The sequence below is a fragment of the Oculina patagonica genome, chromosome 4, assembly GCF_052425735.1.
Source record: "Oculina patagonica isolate OP01 chromosome 4, crgOcupat, whole genome shotgun sequence".
Lineage (NCBI taxonomy): Eukaryota > Metazoa > Cnidaria > Anthozoa > Scleractinia > Oculinidae > Oculina > Oculina patagonica.
The window spans coordinates 25,531,251-25,552,262 of NC_135761.1; the positions used below are offsets into that span (position 1 = coordinate 25,531,251).

The window sequence follows — 21,012 nt, forward strand, 5'->3', positions numbered from 1 at the left end:
CAACGTAAAGGAGTGGACCCTGGGAACGAGGTTGGTGTATTGCGGAAGCGGGCATCACAAGTGACCGCTTTTCGAGTATCTAAGGGCAAACGGCTTATCAGATTCGACGCCTGCTTTGACGTTATACAAAACTTCACAAAAAAACTGCGATTTCAGCGAGACAACGTAAACTTCCTTTAGCATTACTGAGCCTAGTAGTTCAACCTCTCTTGCAAGATGGCATTCGCATCAGGTTTGTTTTATTCTGTAGTCTAGTCGACCAAATGTAGTTATTATGCGATTTCCGTCATCGACTATCACTAAATAAGGAAGATTTAGTGCTGTGGCGATGGGATTTTCGGCTAAATGGACAACTTTTGGACGTTGGCGGGGAATGGTCTTAATAATTCTCTGAATTACGGGGGAAAATTTGCTCGGTAAAGCACCACTCGTCATGCGACATGGAATCTCGTCACCAATGATGGTTAAAGAAGATCTCCTTCAATCGTCTTCTTACGGACATCAAGGATAAGGCAAACCTTGGGTCCAACAGTTGTTTTTTTTTTTGCTTCAATTCATAAATGTAATCGACTAAAATTTACGATGTTTTGTGCTTATATATAATCCCGTGCATGTTCCTATGTTTACAACGTGAGAAACTCGTCAGTGAACAATACTGCCATGTGTAGAACACAATTGGAGCGGTTCGAGGTTTTCTTTGTTATACTAAATGATTGGTAGCAGGAAGAACCTCCCCGTGAATAGAACGAACGTGGAATATCCCCAACACGAATTTTCAACAAAGAAAGTATAAAAGGGAAGAGGAACACAAGTACACAGTTCAGTGCAAACGAATATCTAACAAAGGCATTAACTAAGGCAGCTGTACAAACATATAAGGTGCTACTGAATAAATTATGTGTGAATTTGACAAATTTACGGTTGCTTTTGCTGTAAAGTGGAAACGACTGTTGCCTTTCTAAATTTTTCTTGATAGCGAATATACTGTATTAAAAAAATGACTAATGTAGCAAAATTATCATAACATGACTAACTCCTCAAAACGACATGACGATAGAAATTTTGTAACTTGATAACTGTACAAACATATAAGGTGCTATTGAATAAATTATGTGTGAAGTTGACAAAATGACGGTTGCTTTTACTGTAAACTGGAAACGACTGTTGCCTTTCTAGCTAAATTTTTGTGATAAAAAAACGACTTATGTAGCAAAATTATTATAACATGACTATCTCCTTAAAACGGCATGACGACAGGAATTTATAACTTGATAACGCCACTCCTAGATGCTCATCGTTTCCTTTATTTCCACAAAACTGAGACGCCGGATTTAGTACACACAACACACAGTTCCAAACTTACAGTGACTACGAGTTAACACGCAAACTTCTTTGTTTAAATTTAACCAAAATAACCGAACCGAAGTCTTCACAACAGTGAATAACAAATAACATTAGGAAGAAGACGAATTTAAAAGGCAAAATCTTCCTTTCAGTTGTCCCTTGAATTCGCAGCCAACGAAACTACCGCCATTCGAAGCGTGGAATGAGATCGAGCACCTTGCTGCCCCCTCTTTAGAAACGAAAAAAATATTTTTCTAAAAGTTGCAACAGCGCTAGAAACAGTCTAGAAAAAAAATTACAGTAAAAGGAATGGCAAATTTCAAACATTACACGAGCTATAAGAAAGTTGTTAGTTCTAGTTCTGTTGCCACGATTGTGGACGACGAAGAAAAAATCCGATTCCTCGATGAGGGCAAGTTTTTTGTAAGAACTAGAAGAACTGGAAATAACCTGGAATTCGAAATCTATACAAATCCGAGGATCGTATATAACATATGTTATCTCTGCTCTAAACCTAAAGTTATTAAGGGTTCCTAAGGTCGTTAACTAATTTATCCGGGTTTGTTTTTCATTCACTATGATAATTATATATTGCATTAAGTATATACCAGAGTGCCGCATGTTTCCCTGCGTTGAACTGTTTATAGATATCGATATTGTGAAGCTCGGAGGCTACCAAGTTAAAATCATTGGAGGAGAGCTATACACAACATTCAAGGGAGACCATTACGTGGAGATGAAGAGTGGAACTCAGTATAAAATTTGGGCCTTTAACGGTAATCTCTACGGTATGATCCAGATGAGTCTCCTTTTAGCTTTTTATTATTTTTGTCCTTCGTAGTTAGCTAAAGAAAATAAATATCAGGAAAGACATTTAAGAGCGCAAAATATATAGATTTGCGATTTTATTTATTGTTTTTATTGACGTTGATGACGTGTTTGTCTGGTGTTCATTTCAGTGGAGAATTAAAAAGAAGTATTTTTAAAGGAAAAGTTCATTTCAAAATGGCACTTTTCTTTCTTCACGCAAACGACAAGGTGATTCCAAAATATGTTAGTCACCAAAATTTTAGCTTCCAAAGAGTATTCCGTCCCTATGAAATACTTGTCTGAAGAAGTCCGAAAATCGAGAACCGGCCGGCGCCATCTTGGAGTAACTTAGCAGCCGGGCGATGTATGTGTGAAGTCAAAGAGCTCAACCTGAAGGTTTAACAGATAGTTTAATCATTTTTTACTGGCTTGTTTTTCAAAATGTCTGTTTATATAGCATCATTTTGCACAAAATAATTCTGCAAGAGATAGTAAAAGTTTAGCTCATTGACGTCACGCATACATCGCCAGGCTGCTAAGAGTTATTCTAAGATGGTGGCGGCCAGTTCTCAATTTTTCAACTAATTCAGACAAGGATTTCATTGGGTTTGAATACTCTTTGGAAGCTGAAATTTTGGTTAATAAAATATATTTTAATTACCTTTCCGTCGGCGTGAGGGAAAAAAATTAAAGTGCCATTTTGGAATGAACTTCTCCTGTAAATTTGTAGAGTGGAATCCGGATTTTTTTAGCCACCCAGGGGAAACAATCAAAGGTGGCCGATGGTAATCTCGCCCGGAATGGAACTTCAACGATTTCGTAAGCAATTCCTGAGGCAAAACACTTCTTTGATTTTCAACAGTCGTTGACTGTCGTGCATGTCAATAATGCTGATAATGTTAAACAGTAAAATTGAAAAAGTCGTCAAAGCAAAAGAGGATAGTAACAGAGCGACTGATGATGACATTTTTACCGAATAAGGCCACAAAGTTTTGTTACCAAATTAAAAATCATATCTTTAATATAGTTTAAGTAAGACATGTAGACAAGACTGGGCCGACTAACAATCTGTCATGTCAAAATCCAGTAGAAAATAGTGCTTCAATTTGAGATCTCATTCGTGTAGTAAAAATTAAAGCCACAAATTAAAGCCACATGACCGGTATGAAAGCAATTCTAACGTAACATTTGTTTGCAATCAGCAATCAAAGAAGTTTTTGGTGTGTACTACGCGACTTATTGCTTGGCTGCTTAGGTTGTCATTTAGATATTACCATAGATGGTTATAAGATGGGTACATGGATAATTGACCCCAGGGAAGACATAACGTTGGAGAGACCAGCAAGTATGGCTAAAAGATTTACCTTCTACCGAGTTGAAACTGCACCAAAAGAAGCAGGCATTGCGTCAGGGCGTAAAGAAAATGGTGTTGTTGAGTGCGTGTTTACACCTGACAAAGAAGGTAAATGCTTTGGATATATGTCAGTGCATGTATATTTATCGGTTTGGGGAAAACACAAACTCAGAAGGGTTCGTATAATTTCTAAATTAGCTGTTATGCCGAATCACAGCCATAACAATGGCATCGCCTTCTTCTTTTAATCTTATAAATTTGAATTACCTGATTGTAACAGGCAATTGCAACCTTCTACACGTCGACGTTGAAACGGCAGAAGGTGCCAGTTAAGTTGCGAGGTTTACCTTATCCATTTTTTTTTCTTTTAGACATACCACAGTTGCTGTCTTTTGTGTTAACTTAGAGCAAAGGCTCTCTGGAGGAAAAATCTGTCTGTTCTATATTCAAGTCACTTTTACATATAACAAGTGATTTTAAGACGCCATTATCGCTAACACAAAGACATTTAGTTCTAAACCTTTTGTCGATGTGTGTATTTCTTATTGATTATGTGAAATAGCTAGTTTTTGTCCCATTAAAAAAATATTACTTTTATTATTATTACTATTATTATTATTATTATTATTATTATTATTATTATTATTATTATTATTATTATTATTATTATTATTATTATAAAGCAGATAGACTGATTTATGCATCACCTGCCAAACTTGTTTTTTCTCGACCTTTTGCGCGTGCGCGTTGCTACGTCAGCGTGCATTGAAGAAACCTACAGCACGGACCATAGGGAGCCCAAGCTGAAGTTATTAAATAGTGCAAAAAAACTAATAAACCGTCATTGAAGGTACCTTTGCTCTTTATTGTTGTCGGCATGGTCTTTTCGAAGCATCGCAGAGTGTAATCAATTTTTTTCGTCCAATGTTTGATACCACCAGGGGTGACAAAGTCCGCACTCCACCACGATGATCAGCGGCTATCCTTAAAGCGTGCACTATGATTGGTAGATCGTTGTCACGGAAATAAAGACGAGCAATCATAGCGCACGCTTTAAGAATAGCCGCTTATTGATCATCGCGGCGGAGTGCGGGCTTTGTCACCCCTGGTGGTATCAAGCTCTGGACGAAAGCTAATTTATGAACTAGCGTGACATTTTTTCGTCTTTTTTGGGAGTCGTCACCTTGCTGATCAAACTTAAGGACACAGTCCAAATGGGGCAATCTTTTCGACACGTTGAGAGTAATTTTGGAGCGACGGGAGCCTTTTTTGAAGCGAATTTTTGCGTTGTTTTTGAACCTGCCATTATTGCTCGCGTGTGCCCTTGTCATGCAATTTTATACGGATTATTCGTCATTGATTCGTCATACGGTATGTGACACTTTGTAATGACCAGGCTGTCAACAGTAAAGAGCAAAGGTACCTTTAATAACAGTTAATTACTGTTTTACATTATTTTATAACTTTAGCTTGGGCTCCCTTTGCCCAAACGAAAACTGTTTGCAGATAAATTAACCTTCATCAATAATTTCTGTTCATGACTGTACTATTAAATTGTTCATTTAAACTTATTTCTTTAAATACTTCTAAGTAAATGCAATTTTTATTCTAACCAAATGACCCCATTCAGGCATAGAAGCTATGAAAAGGAGAGAGTTAGAACGGATCCGGCGTTTGGAAGAAGAGGCAGTAATGAAGGTCCATTGTCAAAAAGAGATCCGATATCGCTTTGAAAGAGAGCAACAAAAGAGTAAGGAGTTTAAGTGCCGTTATAAACGGCAAATTTTTGTTTACACCATCGCATGGAAGATGCTTAAGACACGATTGGGATACCAATTCTTAAGGTGGCTCGATCGGATATTTAAGTGACGATACCTTTCAACTTTGAGCAACTTGTATGTCACCGTAAACAATCCGACTGAAAATCGATCAGTACAGCTGTACTTAAGAAAGGTGAAAGTTTCGAATGAGATAAGTTTCATCGAAATCGGAGTAACCATAGCAACATAATGATGTCACCACCCATTTTACACGGGACCGATTTTCTTGTCATACATATATGTAGAGGGATATTTTTAAAAAAGGCTAGATTTTGGACTTGACACAGTTTTCTCAAGGTCTGCGAAATTTGAAGAATTTCTGTGAGAGCATTTTCGAGAAAATTTCGAATGAAGTTTTGAGGTGCGAAAATACAACAAAAACCATTATTGCAGCTTATACGTCTCTATTGTGTCGAGCCCCGGGAATTTGTAAATTTCAGCACATCTTTAATATGTATAACAGCTGCTTGTTTTCCGAAAACTTTACAGAAACAAGCTAATTTAACAATCCAAAATACAATAACAACGAGGAAAAAGCTAGTAAAGCGCTTGTATTATCTTCAGTCTCCTAACAGTTTCAATGCCAAGGCAGAATTGTCACAAGAATCTTCAGTAATAAATTATTAGTGATTCGTGATCTACTGGAATTTACAAATATTAAAATGCGCGCTGCTTGAAACAATGGAGACAGATAATGAGGTAGCAATCCGTTCAGTAGGGTGAAAAACAGTGCAATGTTTACCTGAGTTATGGCTTTAAATTAACTTAGAATATTTCAATTATTTATAAAATCGGACATTTTATTACATACTTATTCTTCCTTTTGAGTGCCAAGTTGAAAAAAAAAATTATTGAGCGCTTTTTATTTTGCGATCATTTTAGTAACCAAAAAAGGCTCTTTTTTGACAAAGGAGCGAAATAACACTTCATACATGTTTATATTCAAGCCGATGTTTCAAGAAATCAAATGAAACGATTTCTCTGAGATTTTCGCCCGAGGTAATTAGATAGTACAAGATTCACTTAAAGCTAAAATGGTATTTGATCGGGCCTTGTCAACGTCTTCTCAAGAAAACGTTGACTGCTTTGTTTTTGTGGTATTTTAGCACCTCAAAACTTCATCCAAAACTTTCTCGAAAACGCTCTCATAGAAATTCTTCAAAATTCACAGGCCTTAAAAAAACTTTGTCGAGTCCAAGATCTAGAAGCCTTTTTTGAATATAATCCTTCTATTAGAAGAAAATCAGTCTTGTGTAAAATGGGTGGTGACGTTATCATGTTGCTATGGTTACTCTGATTTCAATGAAACTTATCTCATTTGAAACTTTCATCTTTCTTTAGTACAGCTGTACTGGTCGATTTACAGTCGTATTGTTTACGGTGGAATACAAGTTGCTCAAAGTTGAAAGGTATCGTCACTCAAAAATCCGATCGAGCCACCTTAAGGCTCGGGACGATTTCATTATGACAATAATACGGGTAGGCCGAATTGGACGAGACAAGCAATTCGTTTCGTTTAGACTAGACGACTTTCATAAAATTTGAAAGTTATGACGCATTTTTTAGTAAAAGTCGGTAACAGGATTTTTCTTAAGTAATTTGACCTGCTGAAAACGAAAATGCTTGTTACCAAAAATTCTTTTGCGATCTTCAGTCTGAAAATGACGTCACAAAAAAGGCACCTAAAATGACGTCATTGCACCGTTAACCCTAACCATAACTTCCAGAATATTAAAGCAATCACAATGAAACTTAGAGGATATATAGTTTGTCCGAAAATCTATCTTTTGTTATACGTCACGTGGGATGATTACGTCACATCACGTGACAATTACATCATAATGTCAAAACAGGCGCCATCTTGGATCCGCCATCTTGAATTTCAAATTTTTTTCCAAAACGTCAGAAAATCGCCCAAAATTACTGAAAAGTACTCAAAATAAATAAAACGGTGCAAAACAAAAAACCTAAAAAGATTTTGTGTTCTATTAATTTCATTAATAGAACACAAAAATCACAAATTTTGGAAAACATTCCTGTCAAAATGCCATTGCCATTGTAATGTCAAGTTCCCCAAACAACAACCTATCCTACCAAATTATTCCCAGATAAATTTTAGATAAACTCGCAAAGTTGGCAGTGTTCGGTTAAATCTTGAAAAAGTTATAAGCGTTCAAAGTTAGCGCGGTTACTTCCCCCTCCCACCTTCCCCTACAGGTCTGGATAGGGTTAACTTTGTGGATAAAAATAGGTTCTAAGCCGTATGCACTATATTTGCATCTTTTTATACCAAATAAATTGCCTCCAACCTAGTTCCTGCCTTTTTTTAGAATAGGCCACAGAAAGCATTCCAGGCAACCTGTGGCGTCATGTAATGACGCCACAGATAGCTTGCCATTTAACTACACAGCGACAGGATAATTGAAATGCTGAATGAAAAATATAATAAATACTGTCGACTTTATAGGCTGTTCAACTGTGGCTAAAAGTTAAAGAAACAACTGAGATCTATACCTTTACCGTTATGGAATCTTCGTTGGGTCTATAAAAAGGAACGGTTTCATTTAAAAAATGCGAACACATTCCTTGGACGTTTCGCTATTAGGAAATAGTCATTTACATCTTTGCCTTATACTTATTCATATTGGCGGTGTTTTTGCTTCAAATATATCTTAGAAGAAATAAAAGTACTGAACAACCAGCTTTATAGGCAATGATAGGGCTTTTAAGTTATCGAAAGTTGGAGCGTTATTCTTGTGCATCGTGTCCCAGAATTTCATCTTTGACGATTCATCTTGCTCCTGTCAAGACACAGTTTCCAACCTTTTGCACCACAAATTCTCTCACCTGTTTTTGCTTTTTTTGACCAAGCTCTTTGGTATTTAACAGCGACAGATCGTTCGTGGCAATGCTATAAAGTCAGGTTTGATTTTCTGGTGGCGAAAATACTTATAATTACTTAAGGATGGCGAGCAATAAAGATTCATCCTTCTTGCCCCAATCTTTCCTACCAGGAGTAGACTTGTTGCGGGAAAACTTCTTGGCTCAATCCAAACATTGTGTGTGTAATATCAGCAATCTGTGACAGGGGATTATAGAACAGTGCCGCTCTACTCAATGCTGATTACTTCTTGGATATGTCCACGATCCCTCCTGCTCTTTTCCCTATCTCATTTAGCCATTCAAGACTGTGATCAGCACTGACCTGGCTGAATTTGCTTGCATTCCATTTGAAAAGGAAGTTTCCCTTCATATGGCAACATCGGGCGGAAACTTGCAAGTACAGATCCCATATCCCCTCTCTATGAGCCCGTGTGAGAATTAAGAGGATAGAGTCCATTTCCATGTAGTTCCAACAAAACGTGAAATTGACCTTTTCTTCGGATCTTTGTGTTACAAATTCGTCGTCAAGGGCATATTTTTCTTTTCCAAAATTTGTAATTTTTGTGTTCTATTAATGAAATTAAGTTAACATTAATGCAATTATTTTCACCTTTTTAGTTTTTTGCAACGTTTTATTTATTTTGAGTACTTTTTTTAGTAATTTTGGGCGATTTTCTGACGTTTTGGGAAAATTATGAAATCCAAGATGGCGGATCCAAGATGGCGCCTGTTTTGACATCATGATGTAATTGTCACGTGATGTGACGTAACCATTACACATGACGTATTATAAAAAATAGATTTTTGGACATACTATATATCCTCTAAATTTCATTGTGATTGCTTTAATATTCAGGAAGTTACGGATAGGGTTAACGGTGTAATGACGTCATCTTAGGTGTCTTTATTTGTGACGTCATTTTGAGACTGAAGATCGCAAAAAAAATTTTGGTAACAAGCATTTTCGTTTTCAGCAGGTCAAATTACTTAAGAAAACTACTGTTACCAACTTTTACTAAAAAATGCCCCTTCATTTTTCTGAGAATGACTTTACGCAAATACCGACTAGTCTAGTTGTCACTTTGAGGGATTTCCGTACCCAAATTCGCAAGTAGACAATCAGAAGCCACGATCTACTGTCCTGATATCCTACGATATCAAGTCACTGACCTGATATGCCACGATACCATGGCCACTTTCACGTAAAGTAGTGTTACCGTGCGACGAAAAGAAAAGAGATTTTACCAATAAAACAGAACCTCGTATTTTAAGTTAAGCTGTTTTTTTAGGTTGTAAAAGGAATAAAAGCTTTCCCGCCAAACCCGGCTAAACTTGTGCGCGATCGCCCGTTGCGCGATGTTTGCCGAAGAGTGCTGAAACATTCAGACTGCAGTCGAAGTTCCTAATGTTTTTGTTAAATTTTGATTATGAAAATGTGGAGAATAAAACTTCAAACAAACGAGACAAAAATTTTCAAAAGAGAAACTTGATAAAAGTGTCAAAGACAAAAAAAATTCTTCTCGCAGGCCACACCGGGAGACGCGTGAAAGATTTCATTATCGTAACTACTAAAATTTCACCGGATTTTTGGTTGAATTTGGGTACGGTAAATACCTAATCGAACCTTTTTGGTACGCTTAGGCGGCATATCAGGCTTGTTTAGTCTCGCCATTGGTATTTTGTCTCGACTGCGTCTCGCCAAAATACGAGTCATGGCTCGACCAAACTCGCCTGATATGCCGCCGAAGCGTACCAAAAAGATACGACTAGAATAGAAAAGACTATTAAGCTTTCAATGCCTATTGCAACTTACTACTAAAATCAACACTTTTGACAATGTTTGACTATTGCCTAGAGTAAATGACAGAGCAAAGTCGAATTACAGTCTTCGAAGAGTCATTCTTATTACTGGCTATACTTGAACATTGACATGTACCTTTTTTAAAGAACATTGTCCTGACAACACGAAAAAAGGATGGACGTCAGTTTCAGAATTACCTGTAAGACGAACTTGAGATATAAAATCATTTGAGACACTTGGTATAGATTAAGGGGTGAAAAAATCAATTAATAAAGTTAATGGCCCTCCTCAAATGGTGCTCAAAAAATGGTGACCCTCCCCCCAAATATAGTGGCCCTTCCCCCCCCCCCCTCCTTCGCTAAATAATGACAGGTCCCTTACAGCGTACACCCTTCATATGCGGAACTCGAACAATGAAAATGTTTTTAACACCCAAAATAAACGACCGAGTGCTTAGAAGTGTCAATTTCGTTTTACTCAAAACCTACACATGACTCCACCTCAAAATTTTAGGATTAGAAATTGGCTCTGAACATTCATGCAAAACAAAATAGAAATCTGAAAGATTGATTTTCGCAAATTAGGAAAATAGCTTAAAACTAAAGTTATACCCAGGCAGGGTTCATTGGTTAGTCTTAAGTTTTTAAACAAACAACCAATCAGGATGTGACATTTCTTTTGGCACGTGCGAGGTGAGCATTAATGGTTTCTTAAAGTGCAGGCAAACAGGAGCGAACAATTATTCCGCATGGCCAATCACGAGCGAGAAGTTTTTCCCTTCGATATTCCGAAGGGAACAATTCATTCAAGAGTAATTTTTGTTCTCTATTTTATCAAAGCTGTGGCTAACTTACCAGTAAATAAATGACGTAACGTGTACTAGTTATGTTTGTGGGCTACACAGATATTTCAGGGCTGTATGATTTGCGCAATGGTCTCAGAAGTACTCTTGAAACCCTTTGGTCAAAAAATATTTTTTTTACGTGCATCGTATTTCCGAAATAAATGCAACAAAACTAAATACAATAATAAGAACTTTTAAAGTTTAAGTGTTCTAATTATTTTTCTACTGATTTCCTCAAGAACTCAATGAGCAGCGGATTATAACTGGCCATGTGCCTGAACCAATGTGGAGATCAGGCGCAACAACTTTACAAGGCCGCAGCTAGGGCTTTCCACAAGTTGCTCGGCAACTTTTTGGCAACTTTTCATGTTTCGAGCAACTTTTTCCCCTTCGAGCAACTTTTTCTCTCTCGAGCAACTTTTTGCATTTTAAGCAATTTTCAGACCGAAGATCTCCGAAGATAATCCGAGTGTTGTTCAAAGGCAATACGAACGTTTCCGAACGTTTACGAAGTTTGCCGAACATTTTCGAGGAACGTCTGAAGACGTTCCACCTTTCAGCTCATTCTGCATATTAAAACATTACAAAACTCGTCACTAACATGACGTCATCGATATCATCACGATTTTTCTCAGTTAAAGAATTCCTTGTTATTTAACAAATTTTCCCCCTAATATGTTGTTTAGATACTTCTTTTGCTGTAAAAGTGCATAAAACTGCTTAGAAATCTTACTCTCAAAGGGAAATTAGCATATATTTAGAGAAATTCTCTTGATAAGAAGCAGCGTTTTGGATTTTTTGGAGCAACTTTCGAGCAACTTTTATTATCAGAAGCAACTTTTTGTATTTTTGGAGCAACTTTTTGAGAAATTACGGGCAACTTTTTTGGAAATCTCGAGCAACTTGTGGAAAGCCCTAGCCGCAGCCCTCAACAGTTTGTCACACTGGAACCGTTGAAACTTGAACCATCTGGAAAGGTTACTATAGTATTGAGGCTAGTAGCAAGGTGAGTTTTAACAGGCTTGCTACAGTTTAACATAGCTTACCACGACTTTTATAACCTGGATATCACTGGATAGAAGAGTGAATGGAAAACAGCTCAGCTTGAAAAAAATACGCCTCTTTCCCCTGTCAATGCTGTTTTACTGAAAAACTGTTGTCGATCGATTCTGTTCGCTTTTCCCATGTTGAAAGGGGCGCGGGGGAAAATTCCAACGCAAAACGTTTGACGTTGTAGATGTTTACCAGTTATATGTAAAACGCACGAAATCCGCTAAAATAATGTCCTTTCCTCCGTCTCTGTAAGGCACACAACAGAGCCTGGGAACATTTTATGGTTTCTACGCGGACCATGAGGTATATTTCGCAAGGGAAGGGGAAAAAACTCAACACGTCGGGCTTCAGCAAGCCTTTACCAACGGGTGTCTGAAGTGGAATACACCTACATACCATTTTTCGCGTCTTGCAATAGATGTAATCGCCGTTTTCCTTGTAGTTGCTTAAATCTTTTTTATGTCCTTTTATTACTTTACATGATGGACTAAAATATCAAATTCCCAGTTTTGTTTGTACGGTAGCTTGTCTAGGTATCCGCGTTTCCATCCCAGGCCTTAAAAGGGGTGTTAAGGATTTTTTGGAGTTAAGTTGAACTTTTCTAGTAACCCCTAGCTCCCTTTACAACCTCAATTGATTTGTTTTTCATTTTTTTTTTTACCCCCACCCCTCCTCCTGCTTACGTGGTAAGGCATTGCAAATTAACAACAAAAGAAATTGTTTTTAAACAAAATTATGTTCTTAAAGTTGTTCATCCATCATACTCATTTTTAATGTATTATTTTGTGAAGTTTTGTAACTGAATGGCAGCTGACATACAGAGTCTATTCTATTTCTTTTATACATACCCCAGTTGATTAATGATTGTTAAGTCCATCTCTCTATTTAACTCCCCCTCCCATCAATGGGTTTTGGAATAACATAGACCCCTTCCACCTTCCGCGACAATTTTTTTTCAAAATATCAGTGTTATATAATGGACTGATTATTCAACGATCCAACATTCAAGACCAGTTCTAACAGGAAATTATTTTTTTATTATTTTCAGAGAGGATGAGAGAGACCTCCGTTTACCCACGGGCGAATTCACCCCTCTTTTTACCTCATGCGCACCACCCGTGCCAGACTAAACTGCAATACCATCATGGTATATCAGCCACTTTGAAGAAAAATCAAGATATAATCTTGATAAAGACATAAAACATTGCAATTTGTTTAGATTTGTAGTAAACTCCTAGATGATTGTAATCTGTACAGGCCCGCAAATGATCCCGACCCGCAAATGATCCCGGGACTGCAAATGATCCCCAAATTGGACCGCAAATGATCCCGGGACCGCAAATGATCCCAAAATTGAACCGCAAATGATCCTCGGACCGGAAACAGTCGCTTAACCGTAAAAGTTGGATATGCGTGGACTAAAGAATTTGGACAGGGGATTTAAATTTATTTAATCAATTTCTTTATTAATAATACAACAATAAGAAAAACAATTAACGCGAGAGAATGTACCATATTTGAACGATTTACTAAAGTAAATTCAAAACCACAACTGTATCAATATAGCTGATAAATATGCTCCGATTAGTCACCTAAAACGTGACATAAAGTTTAACAATCCAACCAACAGAAATATGAACTCTCTCCAATCAAGGGATGATTTATTTGCGGCGAAATTCTTTAAGCTAATAGCCATTCACACGCAGTCACGCAGCGTTCATAGCGACATTATAAATGTCTAGACGTAAAGTCTGGAAGAAAGTTGAGTTTTGTTGCTGATTTCTATCATATCGATCTCCGACTCTTGTTATCGAGCTACTCTCTTTCGAAAGCTGTGGTTATTTTTTTCTTTGAATGTCTTTATCAAGTCACTGAAATAAATTCTGACACAGGCAACTAAAAATTCTCTCAAAAACTGACTTCAGTACAGATTAATTGACAGTAAGAAACTTGCACGTGCAAAAGTTGACAGCTCTATGCGTGCGGTATGCAAATAAATTTACCCAGAGACGCTGTAACCGTTTACTGTATTTCATTTTATATTTGCAAGAACGAATTGTGAAGGAAAATGTGTTTTCAAATAACGGTTTCAAAATCTGTCATAAACTCAAAAATTCGCACGTAGAAATTTTGTGCGCTTCCAAGGAAAAGGAGGCTCGTGTCCACCAAGGCAGCATTGTACAGGAAGTGGCTAATTAGACAGCAGAGGCGTCTTCGAAGATTCATGTTTATTTTTTAGGTGCGTTTTCTAAATTAATTTTGCTATTTCGCGCGTTATTTTCACCGCTTTTAATCGGTGCGTTTTATTATGCCTGAGGCACTTGGTCTTTTATAAAAAATACATCCATAGACGATTCATAAAGTCCACGCCATTCCAAGTATTCTGTTGTATCATTTACACAAATCATTTCCGGTCCTGGGATCATTTGCGGTCCAATTTGGGATCATTTGCGGTCCCGGGATCATTTGCGGGCCGGGATCATTTGCGGGCCTGTACAAATCTGGCCTAAAGGTTCTTAATGTTTCGTATAGCACTTACAATGGGCAGGATTGTCTGGCACTTAAACTAACTTATACTAAGAAAATGATACATAAAGGTAAAAAAAGTCTGCCTGTGTTTTAAATCTTTCGGGGTTTTGCTTTAATTATTTTACAATATACAACCCACCGATCAGTGATGTCAGACTAGTTTGTTCAGCTACTGATGACGTCATAGGTAAGGATCAGTCGAAGTATATTTAGCTTTTAAACGTGTAGTAATTTGACGAGTAAATCGTAATAAATGTGCGAAATTCTTTACTCGCTAGTTTTATTTGGGATTGCTATTGTCTAGCAAAATTGAAATTTTTATAGAGTACGTTTTTATAATTTGCTCACTCAATCTTGATTTTTTTCCTGGCATCCCACGTTAACTGATGCAGAGCAACCCCGAGCAATCAACGCGTGACGAAAAACGTGTCACGCAACACTCAGTTCTCTTGTGTACGAGGGAATCATATCATGCTTGTTTTTAACTTGACAAAAGACCAATACTCCTTTCTGACATTGTTCGTGTGTAGGGAAAAAAGGTTTTAGAGGAATTACGTCACTTATTGTCAAAATCCAGTGAAAATCTAACTACTTTCTTCTACTGTACTGTACTACTGCTCTCGGTTACTGCCACTGTGACCTTGGGATTTCGACTACCCCCCTTTTTTGATAACGCCTCCCACCCTTATTCAAGGATGATCAAGGCCCCCACTTACCTGAAGGTCTGAATCCGCCACTGCTCTCTTCCACCTTTTGTACACCTCCCACCTCTATTCTCCTTGTTTCTCCTTCCACCCCGTCTGTTCCCTTCCTCACTTGAAGGTTTCGACGAGACTGCAAAACTGCTATGGATGCAAAATGCTATGGGAGGTTTGCTAAGCACTCGAGAAGCAAGAGTCGCACTCTGCTATCGCCTTGGGCGACCCTTACGCTTCTTTCGTGCTTAGCAACCTCCCGCGTGCATCCATAACTCAATAGTGCACCCGGTGGCGTTGTTAAGTCAACTTGACAAAGGTTATTCTACGCTTGAGGCACATTACAAAGACGGAGCAAACGACAGTAGAAGAATATTGGATTGGTTTAGATAGTTATCTGAACAACCCACCGTACAAGAAAGGCGTACCACTGCTACCGACTCCGCTGGATCTGCTGCTTGTGCTATGATTCTTCATTAACCAGCAAAACAAGGCACGATGAGACTTCTCAACCATGTTATGGGGCTGCCAAATCGAGCAAGTTCGCGTCACTTTCAAGAGCGATCAACCACAGTGACATTTATTTTCAGCTTAAATAAACTCCTGGACTTGAAGTTCTTTTCTTGCAGAGCCGAATGTTTTGAACATGTCTTCTAGCTCCGTTTTTTCATCAGGTAGCGCAATGCATAAATTAGTTAATCAGTGAATGCATAAATTGTGCTTCGCATCAAGAAGTCGAGGAGTGTGTGCTTTTACCCAATTTTCATCGAGTTTTATGCATTTTCGTGATTTCTTATACCGTCTGTTTCGCCTTGTTCATCGCTGAGTTTTTCACTTTTGTACAAAATTGAAACACCTTTGTGCCATTTTGTGTTTTCCTGCATTTTCTGTTTTCAGAGGAAAATGGCCGCCACTGATGACAAAGACGGGCCACGGCCGGTTCTACGGACAAGCCGAATAAACAAGAGTCTAGTACTCTCATTGCTGTGCTAAAGTATAAAATATATTATTATATGACTAGCTTCGTAAGCGGTCAAGATGAAACGAATCCCGTGCCCTGATTGGCTACTCCGAGCGGTCAAGATGGAGCCATCTTGACCGCTCGGGATCGCCCGCTGTGTTCCCGCAAGCGAAAAAACTTTTCCGTCTTAATCTTGAGCTATGAAACCATTTTCCGAAACAAAACAAATATTTTCTGTCTGTTTCTAGCGAAAGGGAGTCCGATGACAAAGAAATAGGTCTTGAAGCGAACGAGAACAAACTAATTATTAAAACAACAAATGCTAGCGACTTTCGTGAATTATATTTGCCACAACAACCAGCTAATACAAAAAATTAAAACGCAAAGCGACTTCAAGCCATGATATCGGTTTTGTTCGGCGGAAAATTAAGGGAGAGAAGTCGGTGACATACCTGAAGAATAAAGAATTCGGCAAACTTGTCGTTTGTGTAAATCTGGATGGAAATCTTGATGGAAGAAAGCAGAAGGCACGCCGAACCAGGCACTGTAAGTTTTTAAAACATCTTTTCACCGAAGCCTCCAACGCTCACGTCGAATAAGGTCTGGTCGAAAATTTAAATCAATGATGTAGGAAAGTTCAAGCTTTTCCCGTGAAGTGGTAAGTCCCAAACATTTTCAACAATCACAATTTCAATATTCAGGTCGTGACACCGTGACGGCAGGTTTGCACCACTATTAAAAGCGCCAGAAGCGAGCAAATACTCTGCAAAACGTCCGGCAGTAATCAAAACTCATAAGCTGGCTCAAAAGCTGGCGGCCAGATCATGGAATGGACATTCTTGTTTTTAGGCTTCAAACTCAACGTTGATTCGCAAATTAAGCCATTTAAATATCCTTTAGAGGGTTGAAAAGAGGTTAATTTCGCTGTTGTCGCATCGTTTACTTCGCGTCGATTCATTCAAGAATTTGACAGTCACTCGTTAAACTTTTAAACCAATCCAGACGCGGATCCAGGGGAGGGGTTGAGGGGGTTGCAACCCCACCTTGAGCAGCTTTTTTTTATTTGTTTGACTTTTCATAAAATTGTCTCATACGTAGTTGTTTCACTTCCATTAATTGACTGATTGTCAAGTTAAGAAAAGATAATGTACGTTTTGCGAATTGCGTTTTAGAGGGTAAAATCGGGAAAAAATTTCCGGGGCGCAAACCCCCTGGCCCCCCTACAAGATCGCGCCTGCGGCACTCGCCACCCCGCCCGTAACGTCGAAACCTATTAAAGGTGTACAACCCCCCTTTCAGGAATTCCTGGATCCGCCCCTGCAATGAAATGATTTTAGCGTGTGCCATTGAATGTGCATGCAACAGGCTTCCTTTCAGTACTCGAAAAAAGTCATATAATAAATTCTTTATTGACCAAGCTTGTTCGGTCAAGAAGGCAGGATATTAGCCTCGTTCTTTTCTTGCGTGGTTATGGACCTCGACTTCGTCTCGGTCCATAACCGAGAACTTGGCCAATATCCTGCCATCTTGACCTCACGCTTGGTCAATGACCCAAATGTATTGATTCAGGAAAGAGCTTGCTCATAGAGCTAGTAAACCGAAAACTGTCGTCTCGTGACTGTGAAACAGAATCAGCCAAACTAAGGAAAACTGACACGGCTTCACAGAAAGCCAGCACAATGCCCTCAGAAGAAGACGAGCATGATGCGTCAAAGAAGGCAAATAGGCGCATCAACAAGATGCAGATGATGCAGATAAATGCTCTAAAATCTTGTACTAGTCCCAAACGACCTAGGCTGATGACCAAATAGAATTTCAAATTAAACGAGACTTAATTACCTTTAAGTTGAAGTTTGATTATGATTCTATGAGTCATCAGCCAGGAGTGTAGGGAGTGGTACGCCCACCTTATCTCAGTTCGTCAACCCACCCAGTGTGGTCTAAAGCCTGATTGATGCATTGCACTACGCTCTCTCGTACCACTCCATACACTCCCAGCTGAGGACTCATAGAATCATAATCAAACTAACTTACAGGTAAGTCTCGTTTAATTTGAAATTTTTACCGTACTTTCGGTATTTTTCTGCAAGATTTACGAAGAATTAAAGCTGAAATCGCTTTCATCGACACGGCGCTACTTGCTACAAATTTTACTTGAACTTGACTCTTACAACGAGAAGTTTGATTGGTACATGTGTTGTCAGATGCCCTTTTAAAAAAAATCTATTTCAATCATAAAATAATAACACTGAAATAAACAAAATCCTCTTCAATTGTCAAATTATTTTGAGAGATATTTTATAAAGGCAATGAGAACTTTTTTCCGTGTTTACATAGCCTCATCTAAGCACTCGGGTGGTTTGTTGGGAGAATTCTCAAAAGTTATGCAAACCCTCGACTGCGACCTTGACTGTCTCTAATTCTCCCAGCCCCCATCGTGTTTACATGAGGCTATGTAAACACAGAAAAAGCCTTCTATTGCTTAAATAATAAAGAGAGATATAAAATCACACGAAACGACAAGAAGACAACGTCGGTGAGTTCAGAACAAACCTTATTGCGAAAAATTTGTACATTTATAAGAACAAGAATATTGTCCATACAACCTCTTACAACGGATCAAAGAATGCGAAGAATGACCATTTTCTTATTAAATGCGAAATGATATACAGCTATTTCAATAAACGTTGTCGGGTCAAAGCTTAAAGCTAAAAGGCAATACCGTATGGTTTTTTGGGTTTTCACTAAAATTTTTCTTTTGGGTTTATTTAAATGCAAAATTTTTTTTTTCGCCGGGGAGATTTTTATTTTTTTTTTTTTCTCAGGAGGCCTTTTTGTATTTTTTTTTTCTTTTTCTCTTTTTTTTTTTTTTTTTATTTTTTTTTAAAATTTCTTGTGGCCAAAAATTTTTTTTTCATGTGAAAAAAAAAAAAAAATATTTTTTTTTTTTTTTTTTTTTTTTTTTTTTTTTTCCCCCCCCCCCCCCCCCCCCTTTCCCCCCCCTCTTTTCTTTTTTTTTTTTTTTTTTTTTTTTTCCCCCCAACATCTAAAAAAAAAATATAACCGAAATCTAAAATTGTCGCTATTTCGTAATCAGATAACAAATCACAAATACTGAGCGTGCTTGGGCTACCAGTGATTCATCCGCTTTTTTCTTTGGCGCCTGTTGAGAGACACGGAAACTGCTGACCCATTAATTACACCATTACACAGGCACACATGGGGAATCCCCTACAAGGTTAGCATCTCAAGTAGTCCATTTTAGGAGCGAAATACGATCGCCTTTAAAACAACTGCGTGTGTGGCTACTACAAACACTTCCGCTTTGCAAATCTAATGACAATGGCGTCCGTAGAAGACGAAAATTGCTTGAGCTCTTACAGAAAGCTTCTGGTAGATTTATCGTTTAACCTTTCTAGCAGGGAGGTAGAAACGTTAAATCTCGTTGGGGTCGATTTCATTCCGCGCGGAACAACAGAAAAAATATACAGTGGGTTACAGTTCTTTGACGTTCTTGAGCAAGACGGAAGAATTGGTCCGCAGAATCTAGCTCTTCTACACGATATGTTTAAAACAATTGGCAGGATGGATCTTGCACAGAAGATAAAGGCTTTTTTAACAGTATCGGTGAACGATGAGACTGATGGTATGTAGAGAAAGTAGTTTTAAATTCCATTTGTATTAATTCTGAAGTATGCACGCCGTTTAAGAAGTCTGATATGGGATGGCGGTATTCGTAGGTTCACTCCTTTTACTATACTCTCACACTGAACAAAGTGCAGTTATCCATTTTATTTGGTCAAGTAAACTTTCAGAATCGAGCATTGAATCTGCTGCAATCGAATGCCTGGTGGTAAGATTTGAGGTTGCAAATTTGCGTTTGTATAAAGAAATGGCCGCGACTTCCTGTCGTAAAATTCTGATTGACCAATATTAGTCGATGAGAAAAAAATCGTTTCATGGTCAGGCACACTTTGATACCGCTCTCATACAGCTTCGATAATGTATATGACCATGGGATTTTATACAAAAAAGCGAGATTACTGTGTAAAGCTATAATTTGTTCAATTTCCTGGCTGGGATGTGTTTCTATGTGTTCTTTGTTCTGTTTATTTTTTTTAAGAATGTGCGCATTTTCATGAATATTGGACGCACTGAATTTTGTTTCGTTCTTGTTTTTAAATTAGCATGTTGTGAGCATTCGTCGTCGTCATTTGTTCGGTTATCTTACTTCATTGATACTCGAGAATCACACTTGTCAGGGATACCATTTACTAAATACAAAAGCCACTGACTTCGCTTCTTTTATTTCAGACTCGAAATATCTTCGATATCTGATCAGCAACATTGTTGCTTTTTGATTTGAATACATTTGTTTTCTCACAGAAGATACTTTTCCTGATGGAACTTTTAATAACGGAGAAAATAAGAGTTCTGCAATCCCAGGAAACGAAAGCAACAACCCGTTCCTGAACAAAAAAGAATTTAAGTCAGGTTTAAAGTTCTTCTTTATTCCTTTGTCGGTGCAAAAAACGAATTTTAGGTTCATTTACAGGTAAAATGTCCGTCTCATATCAGAAAGATGAAGGTGGTTTTGCAATGAAAATTTTTTAATTTTGAAAAGGGAGCGGCAATTTTAAAGAGGAGGAGGACAAATAGTACATTGAGTATTAACCAGACTGCAATAAGACTAATCCTGAAATTACTGGGTTTTTAATTTATTTATTTGTTTATTTGTTTAGCTGTTTTAATTGGCCCATTACCGAATGATCGTATGCAATGGCAGCATCTAACCGATGCTGAATTGGTACCTGACGGCCCTGGGGATGACCCTCCTCCGAATGACCTTGAAGATGGAAGTCGCTGCACAGGCCATTCTAGAGAAATAGGTCAGTCTTCAATTACTTGTATCCCCTTT

General features: G+C 38.0%; 2 protein-coding genes across 2 annotated transcripts in view; both read left to right on the forward strand.

The window, feature by feature from the left end:
- The first annotated feature begins 57 nt into the window (after nt 1-57).
- LOC144652055 (uncharacterized) lies at nt 58-11,181 on the forward strand. Its single transcript, XM_078512094.1, has 5 exons — nt 58-232; nt 1,992-2,132; nt 3,410-3,616; nt 5,139-5,258; nt 11,096-11,181. Exons 1-5 carry the CDS (start codon nt 217-219, stop codon nt 11,179-11,181), a joined length of 570 nt encoding a protein of 189 aa, XP_078368220.1. The 5' UTR covers nt 58-216.
- An 8,230-nt stretch (nt 11,182-19,411) lies between these two features.
- LOC144649951 (uncharacterized) overlaps nt 19,412-21,012 on the forward strand; it is a 29,856-nt gene continuing 28,255 nt past the window's right edge. Inside the window, exons 1-2 of the mRNA XM_078509547.1 lie at nt 19,412-19,740; nt 20,837-20,983. Of these exons, the coding sequence (XP_078365673.1) occupies nt 19,431-19,740; nt 20,837-20,983 (457 nt within the window). The 5' untranslated portion in view covers nt 19,412-19,430. The remainder of the gene's footprint in view (nt 19,741-20,836; nt 20,984-21,012) is intronic.